Below are 20,310 nucleotides of genomic sequence, written 5' to 3' on the forward strand. Positions count from 1 at the left end.
TGGCACCCAGCAGGAACCAACATCCCCTGCTCAGCAATAGGCAGGGCCAGATTGGCTCTGCCGGTGCAGGACGCGCCTGCGTGCTAGGCCGAGGGGGCGAGGTCGCCACCGCTGGCGCCTGCGCACTGGGAAGGTGTCGCCCCACTCAGGTAACGGAGGGTAAGTCGCTCTCCTCGAGAGGGGCTGGCTGCGTTTTGTACCCCGCGCTCAGGCCCCATTCCCTGCCGATGTAGGGGAAGAGTTTCTGAGTGGGGTTGGGGGCCAGAGGGCCTGCTAGTATTGTGCGGAAGCGACATGTAAGGAAGAGGGACGTGGATCAAGGGGCGACGTGAGGCTTTTTTTTAGGAAGGTGTGCTCGGGTGGTTTTTTGTGTGAAAAAAGAGTCTTTTTTCTGTGAGGGAGCCACTGCCAGTAGGGGTGTGTTAAGGTTAAGGGCAAAATCTCCCCCCTCCCTTGTTGAGACAAGGCCATGGTGGGTGGGGAGAGGCTGAAGCCAGGGGGTGCTGTTTATGCGGAAGCTGTGTGCGCTTCAACACCCCTCCCCCCCCCCGTTTAAATAGGCTCTTTAGTCTTTCTGGTTAGGTTGTAATTTACATGAGGATTATTTTTTTTTTGCCTGAAGTCTTGAAGGAGCTCCTGGTTCTCAAAACGTGAAACCTATCCCTTCTTTTATTACCATGTGCATCAAAGCATACACAGTTGGATCCCACCCACCCCAGGATTTGACATGTTCCATTTCACTTAATGCAGGTCTTTGATTTATTATACATAACAGTTTCCCTTCAAAATACAGTGAAAGCTATTTAAAGGAACACATAGTAACTGGGAGAGCAAGGTTCAGGTCCAGTAGCACCTTAAAGACCAATGCGATTTCCAGGGTATGAGCTTTCAAGAGTCAAAGTCCAAAGAAGGGAGCTTTGACTCTCTGAAGCGCCTACCCTAGAAATCTCATTGGTTTTTAAGGTGCCACTGGACCCGCATCTTGCTCTTCTAGTGCAAACCAACACAGCCTACTCATCTGAAGCGTATAGTTCCTAGCTTGAACTGTTCTGTTGTTGAACTATTGGGGTGTTCTTAAGCATGGGTTTTTTTCCCCATGCAGCTTTTCAAATTGGGAAAGTGGTGGTTTCTAGCTAGTTAGTGATGAAGCAGGGGACTAACTATAGTAGAACGCAAGGGTGTGCTCTTGTGTGCAGTAAATGTGCAGAATAATTTTTTAGCATAAAATTAACTATTAAAACTTTTATGTGAAAAACGCATGTAGGAATTGGACTGTTATGTTTTATCTAGATTGTTGTGTGACTAACATAGTGAACTGGGTATATATATGAGGGGAAGTTGGTTGTGGCTTCTTCAGTTCATATGCCTAGTTGCCTTGCATATTACATGCTAACTCCTACATAGGAAAGCTTTCTGTATAGAAATTTTGTAATGTCTGTAGAGTCTCTGATTGTGCTTGTGTATGATGGTGAAATCAGGTGGACTCTCAAAACATTGCTGTTTCTATGAATTTGTTGTTTTAATTTCAACACACATCTTTTTTCAGGATTCTACTGTCCATCACGTGACAAAATTTGGTAATAACTTAAATGGATGAAAAAGTCTGATATTGAGGCTACTATGTTAAAAGTGGCTAATAAAAGACATTTTAAATATCTTTCATATTCATTTTTTATGCCATAAAGTAGGTATGAACTCTTACATTTTACATATCTGCTCTACTCTTTGGAGTGGGAAAGTATCTGTAAAATGTAAAACAAGAGTGAATAAAAAATTTAACGTTTTTACCATCTTTCTCATTATGCAAGGAAGTTTACCTTAATAGGCAGGTTGAACATCTCATTTTCTCTTTCCCTTTTTACAAATCTCTGCATCCTATCACAGTATCATAACAGTCCATTCACATAAAGACAATACAGTATCTTGGAAGTATCTTAACACCTACCTAAAAGTAACTGACCCAATAGTTTTCATTCTGTGATAGATCTGTTGCCGTTTGGATTTTTTCTTATAGTTTTATTTGTTTTTATGGTACTTCTTCATGATAACATTATAGGTAACTAATTTTCCTTTTTTCAAGATAGGTACCTGAAGCTGTAATTGTATAGCTATTTAAAGACATACCAGTGTTCATGGAAAAAATAGGGATTTATAACAAGATTTCTTGGATCCAAACCTATAATCCACCAATCTCACTGACTGCACATTTGGCTTCTCAGGCATAATAGACAGCAGCCCAGAGAACTGTTTGAAAGAACATGGTACAGTTCTATTACTGGAGCAAAATGGGGTTAGTCCTGAAAGTGGTGTGAACGGGAGACTTGTTATTTATTTATTTAAAATAGTTACTTACTAGGTGCCTTTCTACTTTACAGCACTCAAGGCAGTTTACAATGTAAAAATCGTGTAAACTCTTAGTTTTTGATTGAGAATGTAGAGTTTTTAATGTTATGCTTATGTGTGTACTAATGTTATTTGTATACCACCACCATTATGTGTTAGTCTGGAAACTGGTGTTCATTTTAAGCTGCTTAATTATCTATGCTTTTATATTCCAGCCATTTTATACTAGCTTTTAGTTAGGAATTTCTAATATTTTGTTTTAATTATGCTATAAGCAGCCTCCAGCAGGTTTGCTGGATAGGTGACGTAAAAATTCTCCAAATAAATGATGAGTGGCTGATATATCCAGTGTTTTTTTTCCAAAAAAAATGTTTAGGGGTACTCTCAGTTTGACTCAAGAAAATCATCATTTTATAGTGCAAATCGGAAAAAATAAATGCAGTCAATGGACTTCCATCAGTAAAACACCACACTACTTCACAGATTAAACACTCGCTTCCTGAGACTCAGGAAACACCGTGAAAGGAAATGATGTCAGAAGACTGTTGGTGGTGAGAATTATGGGTATCAGTATTGCCAACCAAGCCCCTCTATAGTGACATGCACGCACAACCAAAGAGTTTTGGTATAGACAAACTCTTTGCACAAAACGTACACAAATACACAAATTGGTCACTGCCATCGGGGGTAGCAACAAGACTGACTAATTACCATGCTAGATTCCAACTACCAGAGCTCAAGTGGCTTAGAGAAGACTTGTTTGTATTTGTCTGAACCCTAACGATCACCCATTATGCCAGCGATCTCGGCGTGTTTGATGCTCAAAGACATTCCATTTTTTGTAAGACGAACAGCGCTCCTAGTGAGGTTTAAATATAACTAAACATCTTTGTTGCCAACTTACGCTACATAAAACTTAACAAATCACATAAATATCCATAATACGTTTGGAGTTGGTTTAGCAGGAATTCCAACATTTTAAAATTTTTACTTTCTCCTGTTAGATTCACAGAAAGTTTTGGGGTACGCGTCTCCCTGTGTCCCCCCAGAAAAAAGCACTGGATATATCTAGTAGTAAACCAATATTAATTCTGTTTGCTGTTCTTCTAAAGTAATTGTGTCTGGTTATACCAGCAGTATTCTCTTTTGCCTGTGCATCATGGTTTCTAATTCTTCTTGTTTTACATACTATTCTGGAGTAATAAAAGCAGCCTGTTGGAGGTTCCAGCTAGTGGAGAAAGCTGACTAATGAACTAAAGGAATCTGACAATGACTGTAGTCATTTGTAGGCAAATTTGAGGTTTGAACACAGGGCAAGGAAGCACTGGGAGTTCTTGCCTTACAAAACTGTTATTTTAAACCATGAGCAGCTCCTATTGTGTCCTCTTTCCCTTCTTTCCTTTGTTTGTACAAGAGAGGTGGTATGTGCTTCCCGCACAGCATGTAAGCCATGGAGTTGTAATATATTAATCTATGTTCTTAGTAATTACAGCAAGAAAGCACTTGTAAGTTAACTCCTTTCTTTAAAGCTTCATCTGTTAGGCTTTGTTGAAATGTTTGATTATAGTTTCTGCTAGAAGCTTGGTATTCTCAGAAAAGTACTGTATAGTTTTGCATTGGAAGAAGTCCTGTTTTACCAAATGATAGACTTCAGAATGAGAAATGAATGCTGTTTAACTCCTTTGTGTCCTTGGTGTAGTTTTATGTTAACCAGTTTCTTGTACATGAGAGCTTTTTACTGAGCAAGTTACACTTGTACAAATCATTCACTTTAGTGGCATTACAGAAAGTTTAATGCATTAGTTCTGGAGTCATTTGGATGATTAGAGGTTGTTGTGGGTTTAATTTTGCTTATGTAGACTAATTAGCCCACAGAAGAAAGAAATGGGCATGAGCCATTAGGTAAGATTGCAAGGCCTGATTAATGTGAAATACAATATTTTAACAGGTGAGCTCAAACACAGAAACTCAATTTTCAGGAATTATTCCTGCTTATAGCACCTCTGCCGGGGCTTGGTGCTGTGAGGCATTTGCTTCTTTTTATGTCATCTGTGAAAAATCCAGAGACTGCCCCATAAGATGGGGTAAGAGCAGGGTGGATTTGATTTAAATCAAATTGATTTAATCATGATTTAAATCACGATTTAAATCACTAGTCAGTAAGACTAGATTTAAATCATGGTTTTCTACATAAAGACTCCTTACACTTAGCTTCTTGTGCAGATCTATTCTTCTCCCAACAATCTTCTAATCATGGAATTTTTTGAAACTTAGCACTTAAGAAGTAAGGGGTTGGTCCTGTGTACAAAGATTTGCAAAGGAACAATGGGACTAAGGTCTTTTTCTCAACTGTGTATGCTTATTTTATAACCTTTGTGCTGTGCAGACACAAATTCACAGTTTTGAGAGCTGTAAAACCAAGCATCTGTGATAATACCTTCTAGATAGAAAAATTGCCCAATAATCTTACAGAAACCTCTGGAAGAGCATAACATGGTGAATGGATTAATGGAATTTGTTTACCAAAAAATTTAAACATTGCATGAATATATAGCCTCATGCTACATAATTAAAAACTAATACTTATTTCATGATGATAACCTTTGGACTATAATGTATCTTAAACAGAAAAATATCTTTAGGTAGTTGTTGTGGATTTTCCGGGCTGTATAGCCGTGGTCTTGGCATTGTAATTCCTGACGTTTCGCCAGCAGCTGTGACTGGCATCTTCAGAGGTGTAGCACCAAGAGACAGAGATCTCTCAGTATCACAGTGTGGAAAAGATGTTGGCAGGTAATTTATATCTATTCAGGAAGGTGGGGTTGGGCTGAGTCATCCTGTAAGAGTTTCCCAGGATGTGGAATGCTAATGGAGGGAGGCTTCACTGTATCTTGAGGAGGTTCTTTTGCATATGGATTGCTGCTTGATATGCTAATCTCCTCTGCAGGGCTATTGTAGGATGCAGAGTATTTTGATAGCCTGGTGTTTTTCAGGACTGGAAACCATGCTCTATTCATTCTTAAAGTCTTTTCTTTCCTGTTGAAATTGTGCTTATGCTGATGATTTTCAATGACTTCCCTGTGCAATCTGACAAAGTAGTTGGAAGTGTCGTCCAGTATTTTAGTGTCCTGGAATAGGATACTGCGTCCTGTTTGAGTTAGGCTGTGTTCAGCCACTGCTGATTTTTCCGGATGGCCAAGTCTGCAGTGTCTTTCATGTTCTTTTCTTGTCTGGAATCTACGCTGTGTGGTCCCGATGTAAACTTGTCCACAGCTGCAGGGTATGCGGTATACTCCTGCAGAGGTGAGGGGGTCTCTACTGTCTTTTGCTGATCGTAGCATCTACTGTATTTTTCTGGTGGGTCTGAATATTGCTTGAAGGTTGTGCTTTTTCATAAGCTTTCCCATCTGATCAATGATTCCTTTGATATATGGCAAAAATACTTTTCCTGTGGGAGACTGTTTTTCATTGGTTGTTTGATTTATCCTTGGTGCTACACCTCTGAAGATGCCAGTCACAGCTGCTGGCGAAACGTCAGGAACTACAATGCCAAGACCATGGTTATACTGCCTGGAAAATCCACAACAACCATTGTTCTCCGGCCGTGAAAGCCTTTGACAATATATCTTTAGAGAGAATTTTCCTCAAAAAATTTTATTAAAAAAATCCAATTTAAATTAAAAAATCCAATTTAAATTTAAAAATCTGATTTTTAAATTGTTTTTAAAAAATCATTTTTATCCACCCTGGGTAAGAGAAATTGGGTGTACTCTACAGTGACACTAATGTAAAGCTGTGCTACCCCTTGTTCTCTTGAGTCCTTTACCTTTGACTTCAGTGAGGCAAGAAAAAACCCCGTGCCTAGGAGAGCAGGCAGAGAAGAGCTAGGAAAACACAACAGATACATGATCTGATATTTCTTCAGAGTCTTTAACAGGGCAGTCATGATCTTGGTGTGATAGCTCTCAAAACTCAGAGTTGTAGCTTTGGAAGCTTTGTAATCCCTGTTGTTGATCCCTTGTATTTGGTAGTCCCAGACTGCTCTTTTGGCTCTTGCTTCTCTCAGTCCCTTAGTGCTGTATATGGCTGAATCAAACCTGATGAAAGAAAGCTCTGGGTGTGGTTACTGGAAGAGTCTCCTGAGCTTCGTTTGGTCCTAGACTAGAGGCTGAGGGGCTCACAACTCAACCAGGCAGGGTGCCAATTGTCAGACTTGGGAGGTAACTACAGAGCAATTTTGATGAGATTATTTTTCTGTAGTTTCTCTCACAAGCAGTCATCTTTTAAAATTGGGCAATGAAAAGTTTTCAGTAGCTTTTCTGTAGGTCATGAGACAAAATAAGCTCATGAAGTTCCAGAAAATTAAAAAATTCCCAATTTTTGTTTGAAGTTTTTCGTGTGTTAGTTTAGATTCTGTAGTTTAGGAGCTGTAAGGAAAACAGGGTAGCCTTTATAATCGCTTGTAGCAATTCCTCCTATGCATGTGTGCAGTTTTTCTATTTTTCTGTAGCTTAGCCCTGTTCTAGCCCTACTGAAAGCTTATGCTATCTTGTTACCTCTATATTGGGATCTTAAAACTAAAGTAATGAAAATAACCCACAATGGTGCCCAAGCTTTTGACCTCTATGAACCTCTGCATCAGGCAAAATATTTAAAAACAAAAGAGGCGGTGGGGTGGGGAATATGTTACAGGTGACCTTGTGTCCCTTTAGCTGCAGCCCTACATATACTTCCTGGGAATAAGATCAGTTGAACTCAGTGGGATTTACTTCTGAGTAATCTGTTTAGGATGGCTCTCTCCGTCTCCTTCAGTACAAATGGTCCTGCAGATGGTAGCTTAGCAAGACTTGCTTTACAAAAGGGACCTAGAATCCTATGCCTTCTTGGGTGCTCAACAAAAAGATTGAAACCAGTTACTCAGAATGCTTTCTGGCTACATATACACAAGGAAAATATTGATGTTCTTTAACTTCACACAAGAACATTGACCCCAAAATGTGGCATGTTAGACGATTTATTCGGACATTGATTAGCTGTGATCTGGTTAGAGTACTCTGGATACTTACAGGCTTACTTGAGATGTTTGATTTACACTAGCTACTGGAAGAGGCATATTAAAGCCTTCTCTTTCCTCCCCTTCTTATTCCTTAGCAAATCTTCAAAAACAGAAATCTTTGTATTTCCTATTTGTTTTTCTGTCGGTAATATTTTATTTCCTGTAATACAATGAAAAGAAATGGGAAGCTGTCCAGAAAGAGAATGTGAATATGTTGTGTGAATATAAATTATTTTGCAGTTAACTGAAAGATTAAAAGGGGATAGTAAACTATAAAGCTAACAGTGCAATCCAGTACAGAGTTACTGCAGTCTAAGCCAGTTGATTTAAGTGGAGATAGACTGGAGTAACACTGCATAGAATTGTATTATAAGCGTCTGATAATGTGATCTTGCAGAAAAGTAATAGTTGCAGTACATGCCACTCATATTACACATGCTACTATGGATATCTGCTTATACAGGCAGGAGGCAAGCAGTTTTCCAGAGGTACTAATGGTAAATCTTCTGCGTTCTCTTTAGACCAGAAAATATATAGCAGGAATGCAGGGCTTTATGGGCTGCTTAATATTTCCAAAAAATAAACTTCTGTGTAGTGCTCTGAACCTGGAATGTCAGCCACTGAAAGTGCTCCAAGAGGGTAGTGGCTGTAGTATTCTCTGCCCATTCTCTGCTGGAGGCTGATTTTCAGACCTTTCTAGGGACTGCAAATGTTCTGCCATGTTCACGTTCCTCTGTGCATTATTTATTGTGCTTGAATGGAGCTGTTACAAGCCCTTTCTTTTGTTTTACCACAGTCTGCCTGAGAGATGTGTGTTGCTTTAGACTTACAGCTTTCAGGGTGGCTGGGAATGACGTGGAGCCAAGGGAAAGGAAATTCTGCTGGTTATGCATAGGTGGTGGGAATATAGGGCAGTATAATGCATATTTTGTTAGTTCATATATACAAGAATTGGATTTATGCTTGTATTCAATTTTTTCCAACCCATGCCTTACTGTATTGTTCATTGAATGTCCTAGCCGTTGATTGTATTGATGCGCAGTTGTGTGTAATCTGCCTTGAGAATAAATAAATAAATAATGAATGAGTAGTGCAAGAAAATGTTCCTTGGGACTGCTTCTCATGTTTTAAGTGACAATGGTGTGTTTATCACCAGGTGTACATACTATAGTTAACTATGGTCAATCTCGGATTTCTGAAACATGTATGTAAATGTGCATTTCTGACTATGCACAATATTTTGCACATCCAAAGTATGTGTGAACTTAATAGCTTCATCTTGATGGGTCTCAGATAATGGTCTATTATGGGAATTCTTACTTTACGTGTTGCATTCTCTGTTGCTGCTTGTGGGCTGTTAAACTTTAAGTCTCAGTGAGTCATGATAGACCTTTGAGCAGCCCATGAGAGAGCCTTCTTTGTATCTTGGCTTGGCCATTGGTTTAACAGAGTGAATTTTATCAAAGCTTTCTATTCAGTTTTTCCTTTTGTTTTTTTTTAAATGTTTGATATGTGAAATGATTCCTACAACAGATCTATAGCCATTATGTAGTTACATAGTCATTGTGTGTTAAAAAATTGTGTAAATATTACATGCAGCAAATATCTGCTGTTCATATAACACTATAATTTTTATCTTAAACATTTACATATGAAAAGTATGGTGTATGAAGCATCCCAGCAGATGCTATGTAGGTTGTAATATAGTAAATAGTATGAAATATTTTGCAAACTCAAGAAACTTTGATTAAGCATGATTTGGGAATGCATCAGAGCTATGGAAGAGTGTCTTGAAACAGCTTCTCAGGACTGTAGTATGTTTCTCTACCTACAGGTTGTAAATTATGGCACAAGCGGAGAAGAAAGGTGGATTGCTTCGGAAATCTTCAGCTAGTAAGAAACCCTTGAAAGAGAAGGTTGTGCTAATGTATGATGAGATCTTCACGGTAAGGGATGGATTTATGTTCTTTTCATTGTGTTACTTTTGTTTTATTTTCAAGATAAACCTCCGGTATACTGAAGGATCTAATTCCCTGGGTTAGAGTTCCTCGAAGCTTTCTGTGGCCTATTCTTTTATCTCTCAATCACATTCTTGGATTATGTATTCACATTTTGAGATTCCAGATGCTGAGTGAGAGATCATTGACTTCTTTGTCATGAAGTGCCTCTGGGCATTCTTTTAGTTATTCCTTTGAAGAGAGAATCTAAAAAGGAATAGAATTTCCTTTTTAGATTTATCTGTGCATTTTCATTGTTGATAATCTATAGAAGACAATATAGGATTTTTCTTCCTATTTTCTTGAACCTAGAATGTTGCTTTCAGAACAGCTGTTATTTTGTGTTCATTATGGCCCTTGCAACGAAGATTCCTTGCTCTTTCAGACAGAAGATCCCAGTAAATGCAACCCTCGGTTTTGGGAGGAACTTTTCCTCATGAAGGTAATACCAAAATTTGGAGGAGTCCTTTTTTCCCTTCTGAATATTAACAATCTCTAATAATTTAATCAGTGACTTCTTTTACTAGCATTTCCTTTTCTCCCTTTGTCTGACAGGTGAATCTGGAGTACCTAGAAGGGAAGTTGGAATCTTTAGATGGTGAAGAGTTAATGAAGATAAAAGATAACATTAACTGTTTGTTCCAACGCTGCATCCGGGCGCTGGGAGAAGAGCATCCCATCAGAGTAGTCAATGCATTACAGGTGCTGTACTATACCTTTCTAATACCCAGAGCAGTTATTGGCTTTGGACTATGGAAAGCCATCTAGTGGTCTTATTGTTGATGAGGGAAAGAGCCTGCTTGCTATTAAAGTCCTTTGAAATTCATATTGTTTTGATGTGAATACACATCCCCTTTAGAGAATCTGTAGTGTTTAGGAAATTATTAAAATGTTCTTCTCTTCTTTGTTGATTTGTTGGTGCCCTTGTAGTCAGACTAATTCAGGATAGCTTTTGCGAAAAGTTCTGTGGAAGCTGGTATTGGATCCCTCCCCCTAACCCCCCCCACAAGTATACTAAAATCCAGGCTGTAAAACCATGGAAGAGAAACATCAGCATATACTAGAAACAAAGCCCATTGTGGGGAAAAATACAACGGGCTCTAGAAAATAGTGGAGTACTCCTGATTGGGGCTGGATTGAGCGACTGAGAGCCGGGAGTGTGAAGGGGTGTGGGTGTGTGGGGGTGTGGGTGGGTGTGGGTGGGTGTGGAAAGGGCCCTGGAGTGGCTTACTGCATCATACAGGAGCGCACCGTGCTGCCAGGGAGTATGCTGGGAGGCTCGGTCCCCTGCCTTTCTGCGTTGGTGAGGTAAGCGGGGACGGGGAGGAGTGTGGGAGCGGGGGACTGGCAACCCTACCTGAGGTAGCATGGAGGCCCAGCACGGCCCTTCCAAGCCCGTGCAGTGGCCACTCTGCTGCGCTGGACCTTCCCACCGCTGGCAGTGGCCTGTTGCCGAGGATACACCTTTATCTCCACGGAGGGGCGTGTGAGTGTGCTTGCGCGGGGATAAAAAGTTAGTCATCGCCAATGTAGCTTACCTTTTATATAGAAGTAGAAGATCGTATTATGTTAATCAGTGTTCCCTAGAAATGTGACTTTAAGTTTTGGAGCTTATAGGTAGAGATTTTCTATGTATTGGAGGTTGTATTTCTTCTTTCTGTTACAGACATTGTGTGCATTAATCCGTGGGGTTCATCAGAAAAACAAATCTACGTCTGGCTTTGACATCATCAACATGCTGATGGGCTTTGACAAGGCTGAAATGTGCATGAAGGTGAGGGCTTGCTAGACTTCAAAGAAAGGCAGTTGTATACCTCAAGGAGAGACAAGAAATGGACTGTTATATACATCAGGCACACTATCCTAATACTAAATGGTCAGCCAATGGTATGGAGTGAACTGCGTATTAAGTCGAAAATATGTCAGAATACATGTTCATTGTTTTGCTTTCACTCTCCTCGCTGGCGAAACCTCTGAATACGAATGACAAACAGGAAGCAACAGTTAATGATACCTGTTCTATAGTTCATACACTGCATCTCAGATAGTATATTTATTTGATGTGCAAAAATAGAAATGTTTCTGTCTGGGAGCAAAATACCCTCTGACCAAAATAATGCCCTTTTACCATGTGTAGTAGATCCCTTGCATTACTACAGAACTGCATGTATTATGCCTGTTTGTGGTTTCATTATCTGCTTATGAAAGTAAGGAATACAGTGTCATTGTATCTTGTTGACAATTGCAGTATAAGCTTGGAACAATGCAGGAAGGCCCCACCTAAGGCTTCCATTAATTCCTATTTTTTCCAATTTCTACATGAAAATATCTGGGCATATATATTTCTTTTTAAAATTTTTGCAGGTTTTTAGGAAACCATTATGTGTTACATCTATACTCTGTGGTTTGGATACATGGAACACACAGATCTGGAGACAATTGTTGCATTAATATGCCTTGATTGTAGCTCTTTTCACACATTAATTGTACATGTTTAATTTGTGTTTGCTGTACACAGTGTAGACTAGATATGTACATGTGCTGAATCGTTTTAACAACCAATATGCTTTCTGAATTTCTGGATTTTTGCAAAAACTGTACAAAATTAGAATCATTGTGAGTCCAGGCAGTTAATGTACTTGCAAACAATTTAATGTGTGAAAAGTCCTTATATTTCATGGATAATCTGTATTGGATAGTTGTGCTTGGGACAGTAAGAGAACTAATTTGCTAAATATTGATATTATCTTGCAAAATAACATTAGATATTATCTAAACAGATTTTTACCAGCCTCATTCCTGCCCTCCTTCAGTCTTGATGGGATTCAGTTTCACACAGCACAGCTGCAGTGGTTCGGAAGACATTGATTAAACATGAGTATGCAATGAATTATAATCACTCTTTTCTTTAGAATCTGATGGAGAGCTTGGACTCGCTGCTATGTGCAGAAGGGTCTGAAAGCCTCAAGAGTTTGTGCCTGAAACTTCTGCTCTGCTTGGTGACTGTAAGTTATACAAAGTATAAACTGTATAGACTTGGGTGGGGAAAAGTCTTTTTAAAGTAAGCATTGTGATGTTGGTTTCTAACGGGAAGGTGAATTTCAAGGGTAGCTAGTAAGTATTTGTGTAATGGAGGTGTAATTCTGAGAGCTATGATTGTGGCAAGCATATTAACAAGAAACTGCTTTGTCTTCCCTACGTAAGGATGTGCTTTTCTATATAAGTGCAGTTTTAAGGTCACTTAAACCTCATGGAGGGAAGTATTATACTCTTAACTTTTGTTGGGAAGATGCAGTTTTGTGCATTAATTTTCTCTTGGTCATTTATCTTGAAGAGTAGAATACAGGTTTATTTGCACAGAATATGGGAGAATTTCCGTAAAGTGCATGGCTGAAATGCATATCTAGAAACTATGGATTAATTCATTATGGGTTCTTTGCAGTGTCAAGTAATAAACAAATTGAATTGCTGATGGGTTCAGCAGAGTAACTACCTCTTTTGCATGAACAGTAGCAGATGACAGGATACTTAATATTATAGTAGTTCCTAAATGTTCTAAAAGTTCTTTTGTTCAATCCAGGTAACAGATAACATCAGTCAGAACACAATTCTGGAGTATGTGATGATTAACAGCATCTTTGAAGCTATTTTACAGGTAATTTTTTTCTTGCCATCCGTCTGGACACTTGATTTCCCATACTTCATTGTATTAGTGATTTATTAGGCTTCTAGCTCGCCTTCCTTGCAAGTGGGTTCAGAGCGGGTTACAGCAATTATAAACACATTTTAAAAACACAATAAAAACAACATCATAATTAATACAGAATACACTTCCCAAGGCAGCGACTAGTACAGCCCACCCCTGCAACCCTGCATGGAGGGTGGGGTAGGGAAGGAAACAGTCATTACCATCCACATTACAACTCGTGGGGGCCAAGATGATTATGTAGCCCCCCAGACAAGAGACCAGTAGGGAGGCTCACCAAGATGTATACAAGATCGGCCTCAACCATCTGCCTGGCGGAACACCTCAGTTTTACAATCCCACCAAAAGAATAGATCTTGGTGGGCCCGTGTATCTACAGATAGAGAATTCCACCAGGTTAGAGCTAGGACCGAAAAGGCCCTGGTTCTGGTCAAGGCCAGTCTAACCTCCCTGGGGCCATGGATCACCAGTAGGTGTTTATCAGATGATCTAAGCACTCTCCGGGGTGCTTACGGCTAGAAATCATACTAGCTTTCATTTGAGGTTTACATGATATCTTCCCTCTTGTTTTGGTTTAGCCAATGCTTGAATTTTAAGGGACTGTTTCTGGACAGTATGAAAGGAGACACACAACTCTGTTGGCATAACTCCCCAGATTATAGACAAAACTACCCCATTTTTAGGAGATCAGACAACTGCATATTCAAATCTCTCCCCCCCCTTCCCACTTTTTTCCCAATGAAAGAATTTGACTTGCAGAATAGCAATGTTTTAGATGTATTAGATGTTTTAATCTAATAGATGTTTTAGATAGAATCATAGAATCATAGAGTTGGAAGGGGCCATACAGACCATCTAGTCCAACCCCCTGCCCAGTGCAGGATCAGCCTAAAGCGTCTCTGACAAGTATTCATCCAGCCTCTTCTTGAAAACTGCCAGTGAGGGGGAGCTCACCACCTCCCTAGGCAGCTGATTCCACTTTTGAACTACTCTGACGGTGAAAAAGTTTTTCCTAATATCCAGTCGGTACCTTTGTGCATGTAGTTTTAGCCCATTGCTTCGCGTCCTACCCTCTGCTGCCAACTGGAACAGTTCCCTGCCCTCCTCCAAATGACAGCCTTTCAGATATTTAAAGAGAGCAATCATGTCCCCCCTCAACCTCCTCTTCTCCAAACTAAACATTCCCAAGGCCCTCAGCCTTTCCTCGTAGGGCTCAGTCTCCAGACCCCTGATCATCCTCGTCGCTCTCCTCTGCACCCTCTCGATTTTGTCCACATCCTTTTTGAAGTGAGGCCTCCAGAACTGCACACAACACTCCAGGTGTGGCCTGACCAAGGCAGTATAGAGAGGGGCTATGACCTCCTGCGATTTCTATGCTATGGCCCCTTTGATACAACCCAGGATTGAATTAGCCTTTTTTGCCACCGCATCACACTGACTGCTCATATTCAGTTTACAGTCCACTCTTACCCCAAGATCCCTTTCACATATACTACTGCCCAGAAGTGTATCCCCCATCCAGTATTTGTGCTTCTCATTTTTGTGGCCCAGATGTAATAATGTGCACTTGTCTTTGTTGAATTGCATCCTATTCACAGCTGCCCACTTCTTCAGAGTATTCAGGTCTTGTAGAATTTTAATTCTATCTTCTTGGGTGTTTGCTACCTCTCCCAATTTGGTATCATCAGCAAATTTAATAAGCAGCCCTTCCACTCTGTTTTAGATGTTTTAATCTAATATTGTAAAGCCCCTTGTATAGATTTACAGTACAGCCTCATTTGGAATACTATGGAATACTATGTATATACTTTGGAATACTATGTATATTTCTGGTCATAGTTCAAAAAAGCTGATGCAAAGCTGGTAAGTGGAGAAAAGAGCAACCAAGATGATTAAGGGGTTAGAGCACCTTTCCTAAAGAGTGTGGGATTTGGAGTTTATGGAAAAGAAAACTAAAAGATTACAGTAGGAGGGACTAAAGGAAGTACTTCCTCGTTCAGTAAGTAATTAAATGGTGGATTTCACTGCCTGTGGATGTAATTAGATTCATGGAGTATAGGTTCATCAATGGTTTCTAGGTGTGATCACTGAAGGGAACCTCCACATCTGGAGACAGTAAACTTCTGAATGCCAGTACTAGGAGGCAGCATCAGGGGAAAGTTTTGACCTTTGAGGCCTGTTTGTTGGTCCTCAAGGTCATGTGGTTGGCCACTTTGTGAAAGAGAATATTGGGCTAGATGGAGCACTGCGCCTTCAGCAGGGTACCCTCTGACATGCTTAATAGCAAATTGTGATCACTGGGCATCACAGTATGGAATATGTTGTCATGTCACATGATGGTACTTCTGGAGGAAATTGTGCCTCTTGCCCTTTGTGTGTTCAAGAAATGGCCTTGCTTCATGTTGCTTAGGTTCCCTTTTGGGTTCTGAATGTTTTGAGTCAACATGTAACTTGTGTTTACAACTTTACAGCTCTCTTACGCATATTTCAGTATGCTTGGAACTGCTCCTTGACCCGTTAAGTTTTAGTTAATCTATTATTTTTCTTGACTTTAGATCCTCTCCAGTCTGCCCAGTCGTAGGGAACATGGATATGAAGCTGTTGTCCTGCTTGCCTTATTAGTAAATTACAGAAAGTATGAGGTGAGTGCTTCATATAAAATGTGTATGTGCTATGTTGACATTTGCAATATCTTGGTCGTTAAGCCCTCCACAGCTAGTATGCTCAATTGTAACTATGGTGTTTGTAACTATTATGTGTTTGAGAGAGAGAGAGTAAATGTGTGGGACTCTGCTGTTTTCCTGCTACTCCTTTCTCCAGTTTATATATGGAATGGCTTATTAATTATGTCTCTGAATGTCTTGCCTAGTTTGCAAAATTTAGACTAGCTGTCTATCTGATAATGGTTGCCAAAAATCATAATTTCTGGCTGGGGAAACAACATATATCAATATGCTTAATATTTCTGTAGTCACTATGGGATGTTAACGCAGGGTCTAGTCAGCAAGAAATAGAAAGCAGGGGATTTAAACAAAAAAAGTACAATTTATTATAACCTCTCAAGAGTTAGCATGAAGCCATTGTGGGGAGATAAGACACTTCTAGAAATGTTGAAAGTCACTTGTTGGATGATGTGGGGGAAGAAACCGGAAAGGTTTGGAATAGTGGATGAAACACCAAGCCTTGGGAGAGAAATGGCCTTTTTGGAGTGATTGGGAAAAGTTGCTGAACCAGCTGGGTGACAGAATGGAGTATACTAGCCCAGTGCAATCTACGCTGTGCTCCAATCAAGAGAAGGGAATGAGATAAGATATGAGAAGAATGCACTTGTGGACTCTTTAGTTTCAGCTTTAGGGATGCTAAGCTAAATTAAATCACTCACATTAACAGTGAAAACCTAAGCAGAGGATGAAATCAATGGGCTTAGACTGGGTGTAACTCTGCTTTGGATTTCACTATAAGTTAATCACATTTTGACAAGAAAATACAACCCTCTCCTTTGAGTGTTTTGGAGGACAGTGTTATAATGTTTTAATTAATTAAGTTAATAAAATATTTTGAATAAGAAGGTGCTGCTGATTAACTGAGCAGATCATAATACAATACTTATAAAAAGTGTAAATGGGAGCACCATCTTAAAAGAGGCAGTTCCTTCTGTATGAAAAAGAATGACATGTTGTCTACTGCAGCTTAGGCATGCATCATTTGTACACAACCCTGTAGAACTACTGGGTTATATCTAAACATGCCCCTTGCATGAATAGAAGGGTGTTTATGCTGGAACAAGAGGTGTGTTTGGTTCATCCTCCTTGCTGCAGCTTCCCACACTACATTATATTCACAAAGACCCTAAGAATTTTTTTGGAGCATGTTTAATTAACTAAGATGGTTTTACTTAGGTGGCAAACTTAGATAAAACACATCCTTTTCTTCCATCCTTACTCTATATGTCATTTTATTTCTTGTTACTTTTTTCATTTGTTTCTTATTATTTTGTCAAAGGATTGTTTTGCTAATACCAGAATAATACGTTTAGCTAGGCATGTGGGTATGAAGAGGTACAAGTGACTCATGCATCTGGAAACCCTGATTTGCTTACTAGCCTTTATATACTGGTAGCAATGTATACATTGCAACTTCAAAGTAAAATGTTACTTGTCCAATTTAAAGACCAGTTGATTAGAACTACCTGGGCTAGCTATTGCAGGGACGTATTGTGAGAGCTTTTCTCTCAAGACAGAATGCTTCCAGCATTTATTCTGAATTGATAAAAAAACTCTTCAGGTTTAGAAACCTTTCCAGATCTAAAAGTAGCACTAAAGAGAGATAGTGGAAATCTTTTTTCGGAGAAGAAATGATGTATTTTCTTTTATCAGATGAGGGTTCAGTGAAGTCACCTTTTTCAGTTAGGGTGATTTGCAAGTCTCTTAGGGGTGGGGCTGGCTTAAATGAAGCTTGCTTTTTTTCCCAAGGGGTTGTCTTGGCTTTGCATTGCAGTTGAGGAGGTTTCTGTTTATACAGTATCATATAAAGCATCATTCAGTTTTGAAAGAAGTATAGCTATTTTTCCCTGGTTAATCTCAGGAGACTTCAGAATTGTATTTTAGTGTACAATTGCTGATCATACTCTTTCCTCCAGAGCCTTGTGGGCTGTTAAATTATTCCATTAGGTTAAGGAAATATAATTGCATTGGGAATGCAAGACTTTTGTGTCTGTTTATAAAGGGAACATCAAGTGCTTGCAAAACCCCCTACATTTTAAAAAATGCTCCAGGGTTTGTTTTCCAATTTCTCTTAGTTTAACGTGGAATATCTGCTTGAGTCTTTATTATTGATTCAGTGGCTATTTATAATTTACATGTGGCAAAGTGATTCTCATGGCTTGAATAAATTCCATGAACCAGCACAGAATTTCAGTCTGCTGCTGAAGATTAAACTTCTGCCTCCAAAAGTCTTTATTTATACTCAGGGAACTGGTGTATAACATAGCTGGTTGATTTGCAGTGTTATTGCTTGTCAATTTTATTGCTTTTAGGGGGCATGAAAAGCTAAATAATTAACTGCATTTGGAAAGGGAATGAGTTTCAGCAGTGTACTATAATGAACTTACAAGGGGAGGAGTTGAGGACCTCTGATCTCTTCCATTCCTATTGTTACTTAATTTTTTAAAAAAAATGAGGAGACCTGAGATTGCTTTAAAAATCGTGCTTATTAGAATTTATGGAAAGATGGTCTGTTTCCTGAAAATCACAGAAACTCCATGAGTTGCTGGACCTTAGTGGGTAGGTCAGGGAAGACCTTTGCATGAGAACTTGAAAATTCAGATGGTACTACAGGACTAGGTGAACTATTTGTATGGATGCATGTAACTTCCTTATACCAAATTTTTCAGTTGACTTCTGTTCATGGTAATGCTGTGTTTGTATCTTTGATCAGTTAAATAATTTCAAGAGTATACCTAATTTGCATCCAATGGGTACAAGATATGTATGTGCATGTCAAACTTTTGGAAACCTTGCTATGGTCTCTGTTCCTCTTTCAGAGGAAATTGGGAAGTCAAAGAAGAGATTATGTAAGGGTGCCTTGTACAAACATGTACAAAGGGTCTTCTATGCTGGTAAGGGAAGTGCCCCATTGAAGGGCAGCTGAAATTCACCAGAAGGAAGCATAAAGCGATACAGGCCCAAACGAACAACTGGGTTTGATCATCAACAGAGGCAGGCTCAATATTAAGTGAGGCTGTTCTAGAGGAAGGATTAAGCTTTGATGGTGGTGGATTGTTCAGTGAAGAAATCTGGTAGCTGGCGTAGGCTCCTACACCTAAAACAAGAATGAGAAATTCTCTTCTGGGATAAAGATAGTGCCATTGTATGAAACAATGCTTTGTTGATCTTGGTGAGTGGCTCCAAAGCTATCACCTCTGTTTGATTAAAGTCATTCTGTAGAAAGGTTAGAGGCCTTCAGTATATGGAGTAATGGTGCTCATTGTTTTGAAATGCAGCACAAAAGATAAATCTTTTCTTCTGATTGATCTCTCCTGCTGGAAGATTAAGAGTATTTGAAATGATTATACATCAGACAGCTGAAAGAGACTGTTTAACTGCATACATATTAACTTGTGGCACTCCTGCTGCAAATGGTTGTCACAGTGTTTGAAGTATATTTACAGGAATTATGTTTTCCACAGACATGGGGGTCCTGTTTTCCACAGACATGGGGGTCCTTTGTTTTTGACCATGAGTCCATCAGGGAGGAATTTTGTTTACTTTTTAAAGGGGCAACAGTGGCATAGAGCTGAGAACATGTCTGAATTCTAATCTATGGTTTTTCCTGCTTTCCTTGAGTTTTGTAACAACAAGATTGTGGTCCTTATGAGCCATATTTTTGACATATTCACTACTCTTTGCCAAGTTACAGAGATATTCCTTCCTACAAAAACTAATAGTGATTAATCATCTATGTTTTAACTTCAGGTTTGCAAAACAACAAAGGGAACCCCCTGGATATACGGATAACTCAAAAATACAGCAACCAGGGTCACAAAAAATCAAGCAATCAATGCTAGTATGTATTATTATATTATTCCAAAAGTGCAAGAGTGCAGAAGTGCAAATCCATATCAACACAATTTAAAGTGCATATATATACAGGAAGAAGGTAGTCTATCGGATAAACAGTAGATATATTCATATATTACAACAAATTTTTCTGGTGGTGAGAGAGTGCTTGATTTTTTGTGACCCTGGTTGCTGTATTTTTAACTTCAGGTTTGTCAATAAGTCTTCCCAATCTTTTATTATTTTAATTCTGATATGGCCACTATTCAATTGCTTTTGTAGATGTAGTAATCTGCTAGCTATGAAATTCATTTTTTAAAATATTTGTATCCTATATTTCAATCTACCAAGACCTTCAAGGCAGATAAGAACATTATTTTAGAAAGCACTTACCAGCACTGAAACACCATTAAATTCTCATCCTAAAAAAATACATTATACTGAGATTTTCTCATTGTTTGGTATTGCAATTTATTGAGCTTGTTTTGTGTAGTTTATTCCAATTGTTGAATATTATTTTTCAGCTCTTGAAAATTAAGTGATGCCTAAACCCATATCTGCCAAATGCTGAGTAGACTGCTTGCTTATAATTGATGTATACCGGTAGTGCTTCCTAGTATGCTTGATGGAATTTATTAAGAAGGAGAAGCA

General features: G+C 39.1%; 1 protein-coding gene across 1 annotated transcript in view; it reads left to right on the plus strand.

Moving 5' to 3' along the window:
* The first annotated feature begins 115 nt into the window (after nucleotides 1-115).
* Nucleotides 116-20,310, plus strand: part of ARMH3 (armadillo like helical domain containing 3) — a 258,948-nt gene continuing 238,753 nt past the window's right edge. Inside the window, exons 1-8 of the mRNA XM_054983193.1 lie at nucleotides 116-159; nucleotides 9,234-9,345; nucleotides 9,782-9,838; nucleotides 9,952-10,098; nucleotides 11,063-11,170; nucleotides 12,309-12,401; nucleotides 12,977-13,051; nucleotides 15,658-15,744. Of these exons, the coding sequence (XP_054839168.1) occupies nucleotides 9,244-9,345; nucleotides 9,782-9,838; nucleotides 9,952-10,098; nucleotides 11,063-11,170; nucleotides 12,309-12,401; nucleotides 12,977-13,051; nucleotides 15,658-15,744 (669 nt within the window). The 5' untranslated portion in view covers nucleotides 116-159; nucleotides 9,234-9,243. The remainder of the gene's footprint in view (nucleotides 160-9,233; nucleotides 9,346-9,781; nucleotides 9,839-9,951; nucleotides 10,099-11,062; nucleotides 11,171-12,308; nucleotides 12,402-12,976; nucleotides 13,052-15,657; nucleotides 15,745-20,310) is intronic.

Source organism: Eublepharis macularius, chromosome 6, assembly GCF_028583425.1.
Source record: "Eublepharis macularius isolate TG4126 chromosome 6, MPM_Emac_v1.0, whole genome shotgun sequence".
In the NCBI taxonomy this organism is placed as follows: Eukaryota; Metazoa; Chordata; class Lepidosauria; order Squamata; family Eublepharidae; genus Eublepharis; species Eublepharis macularius.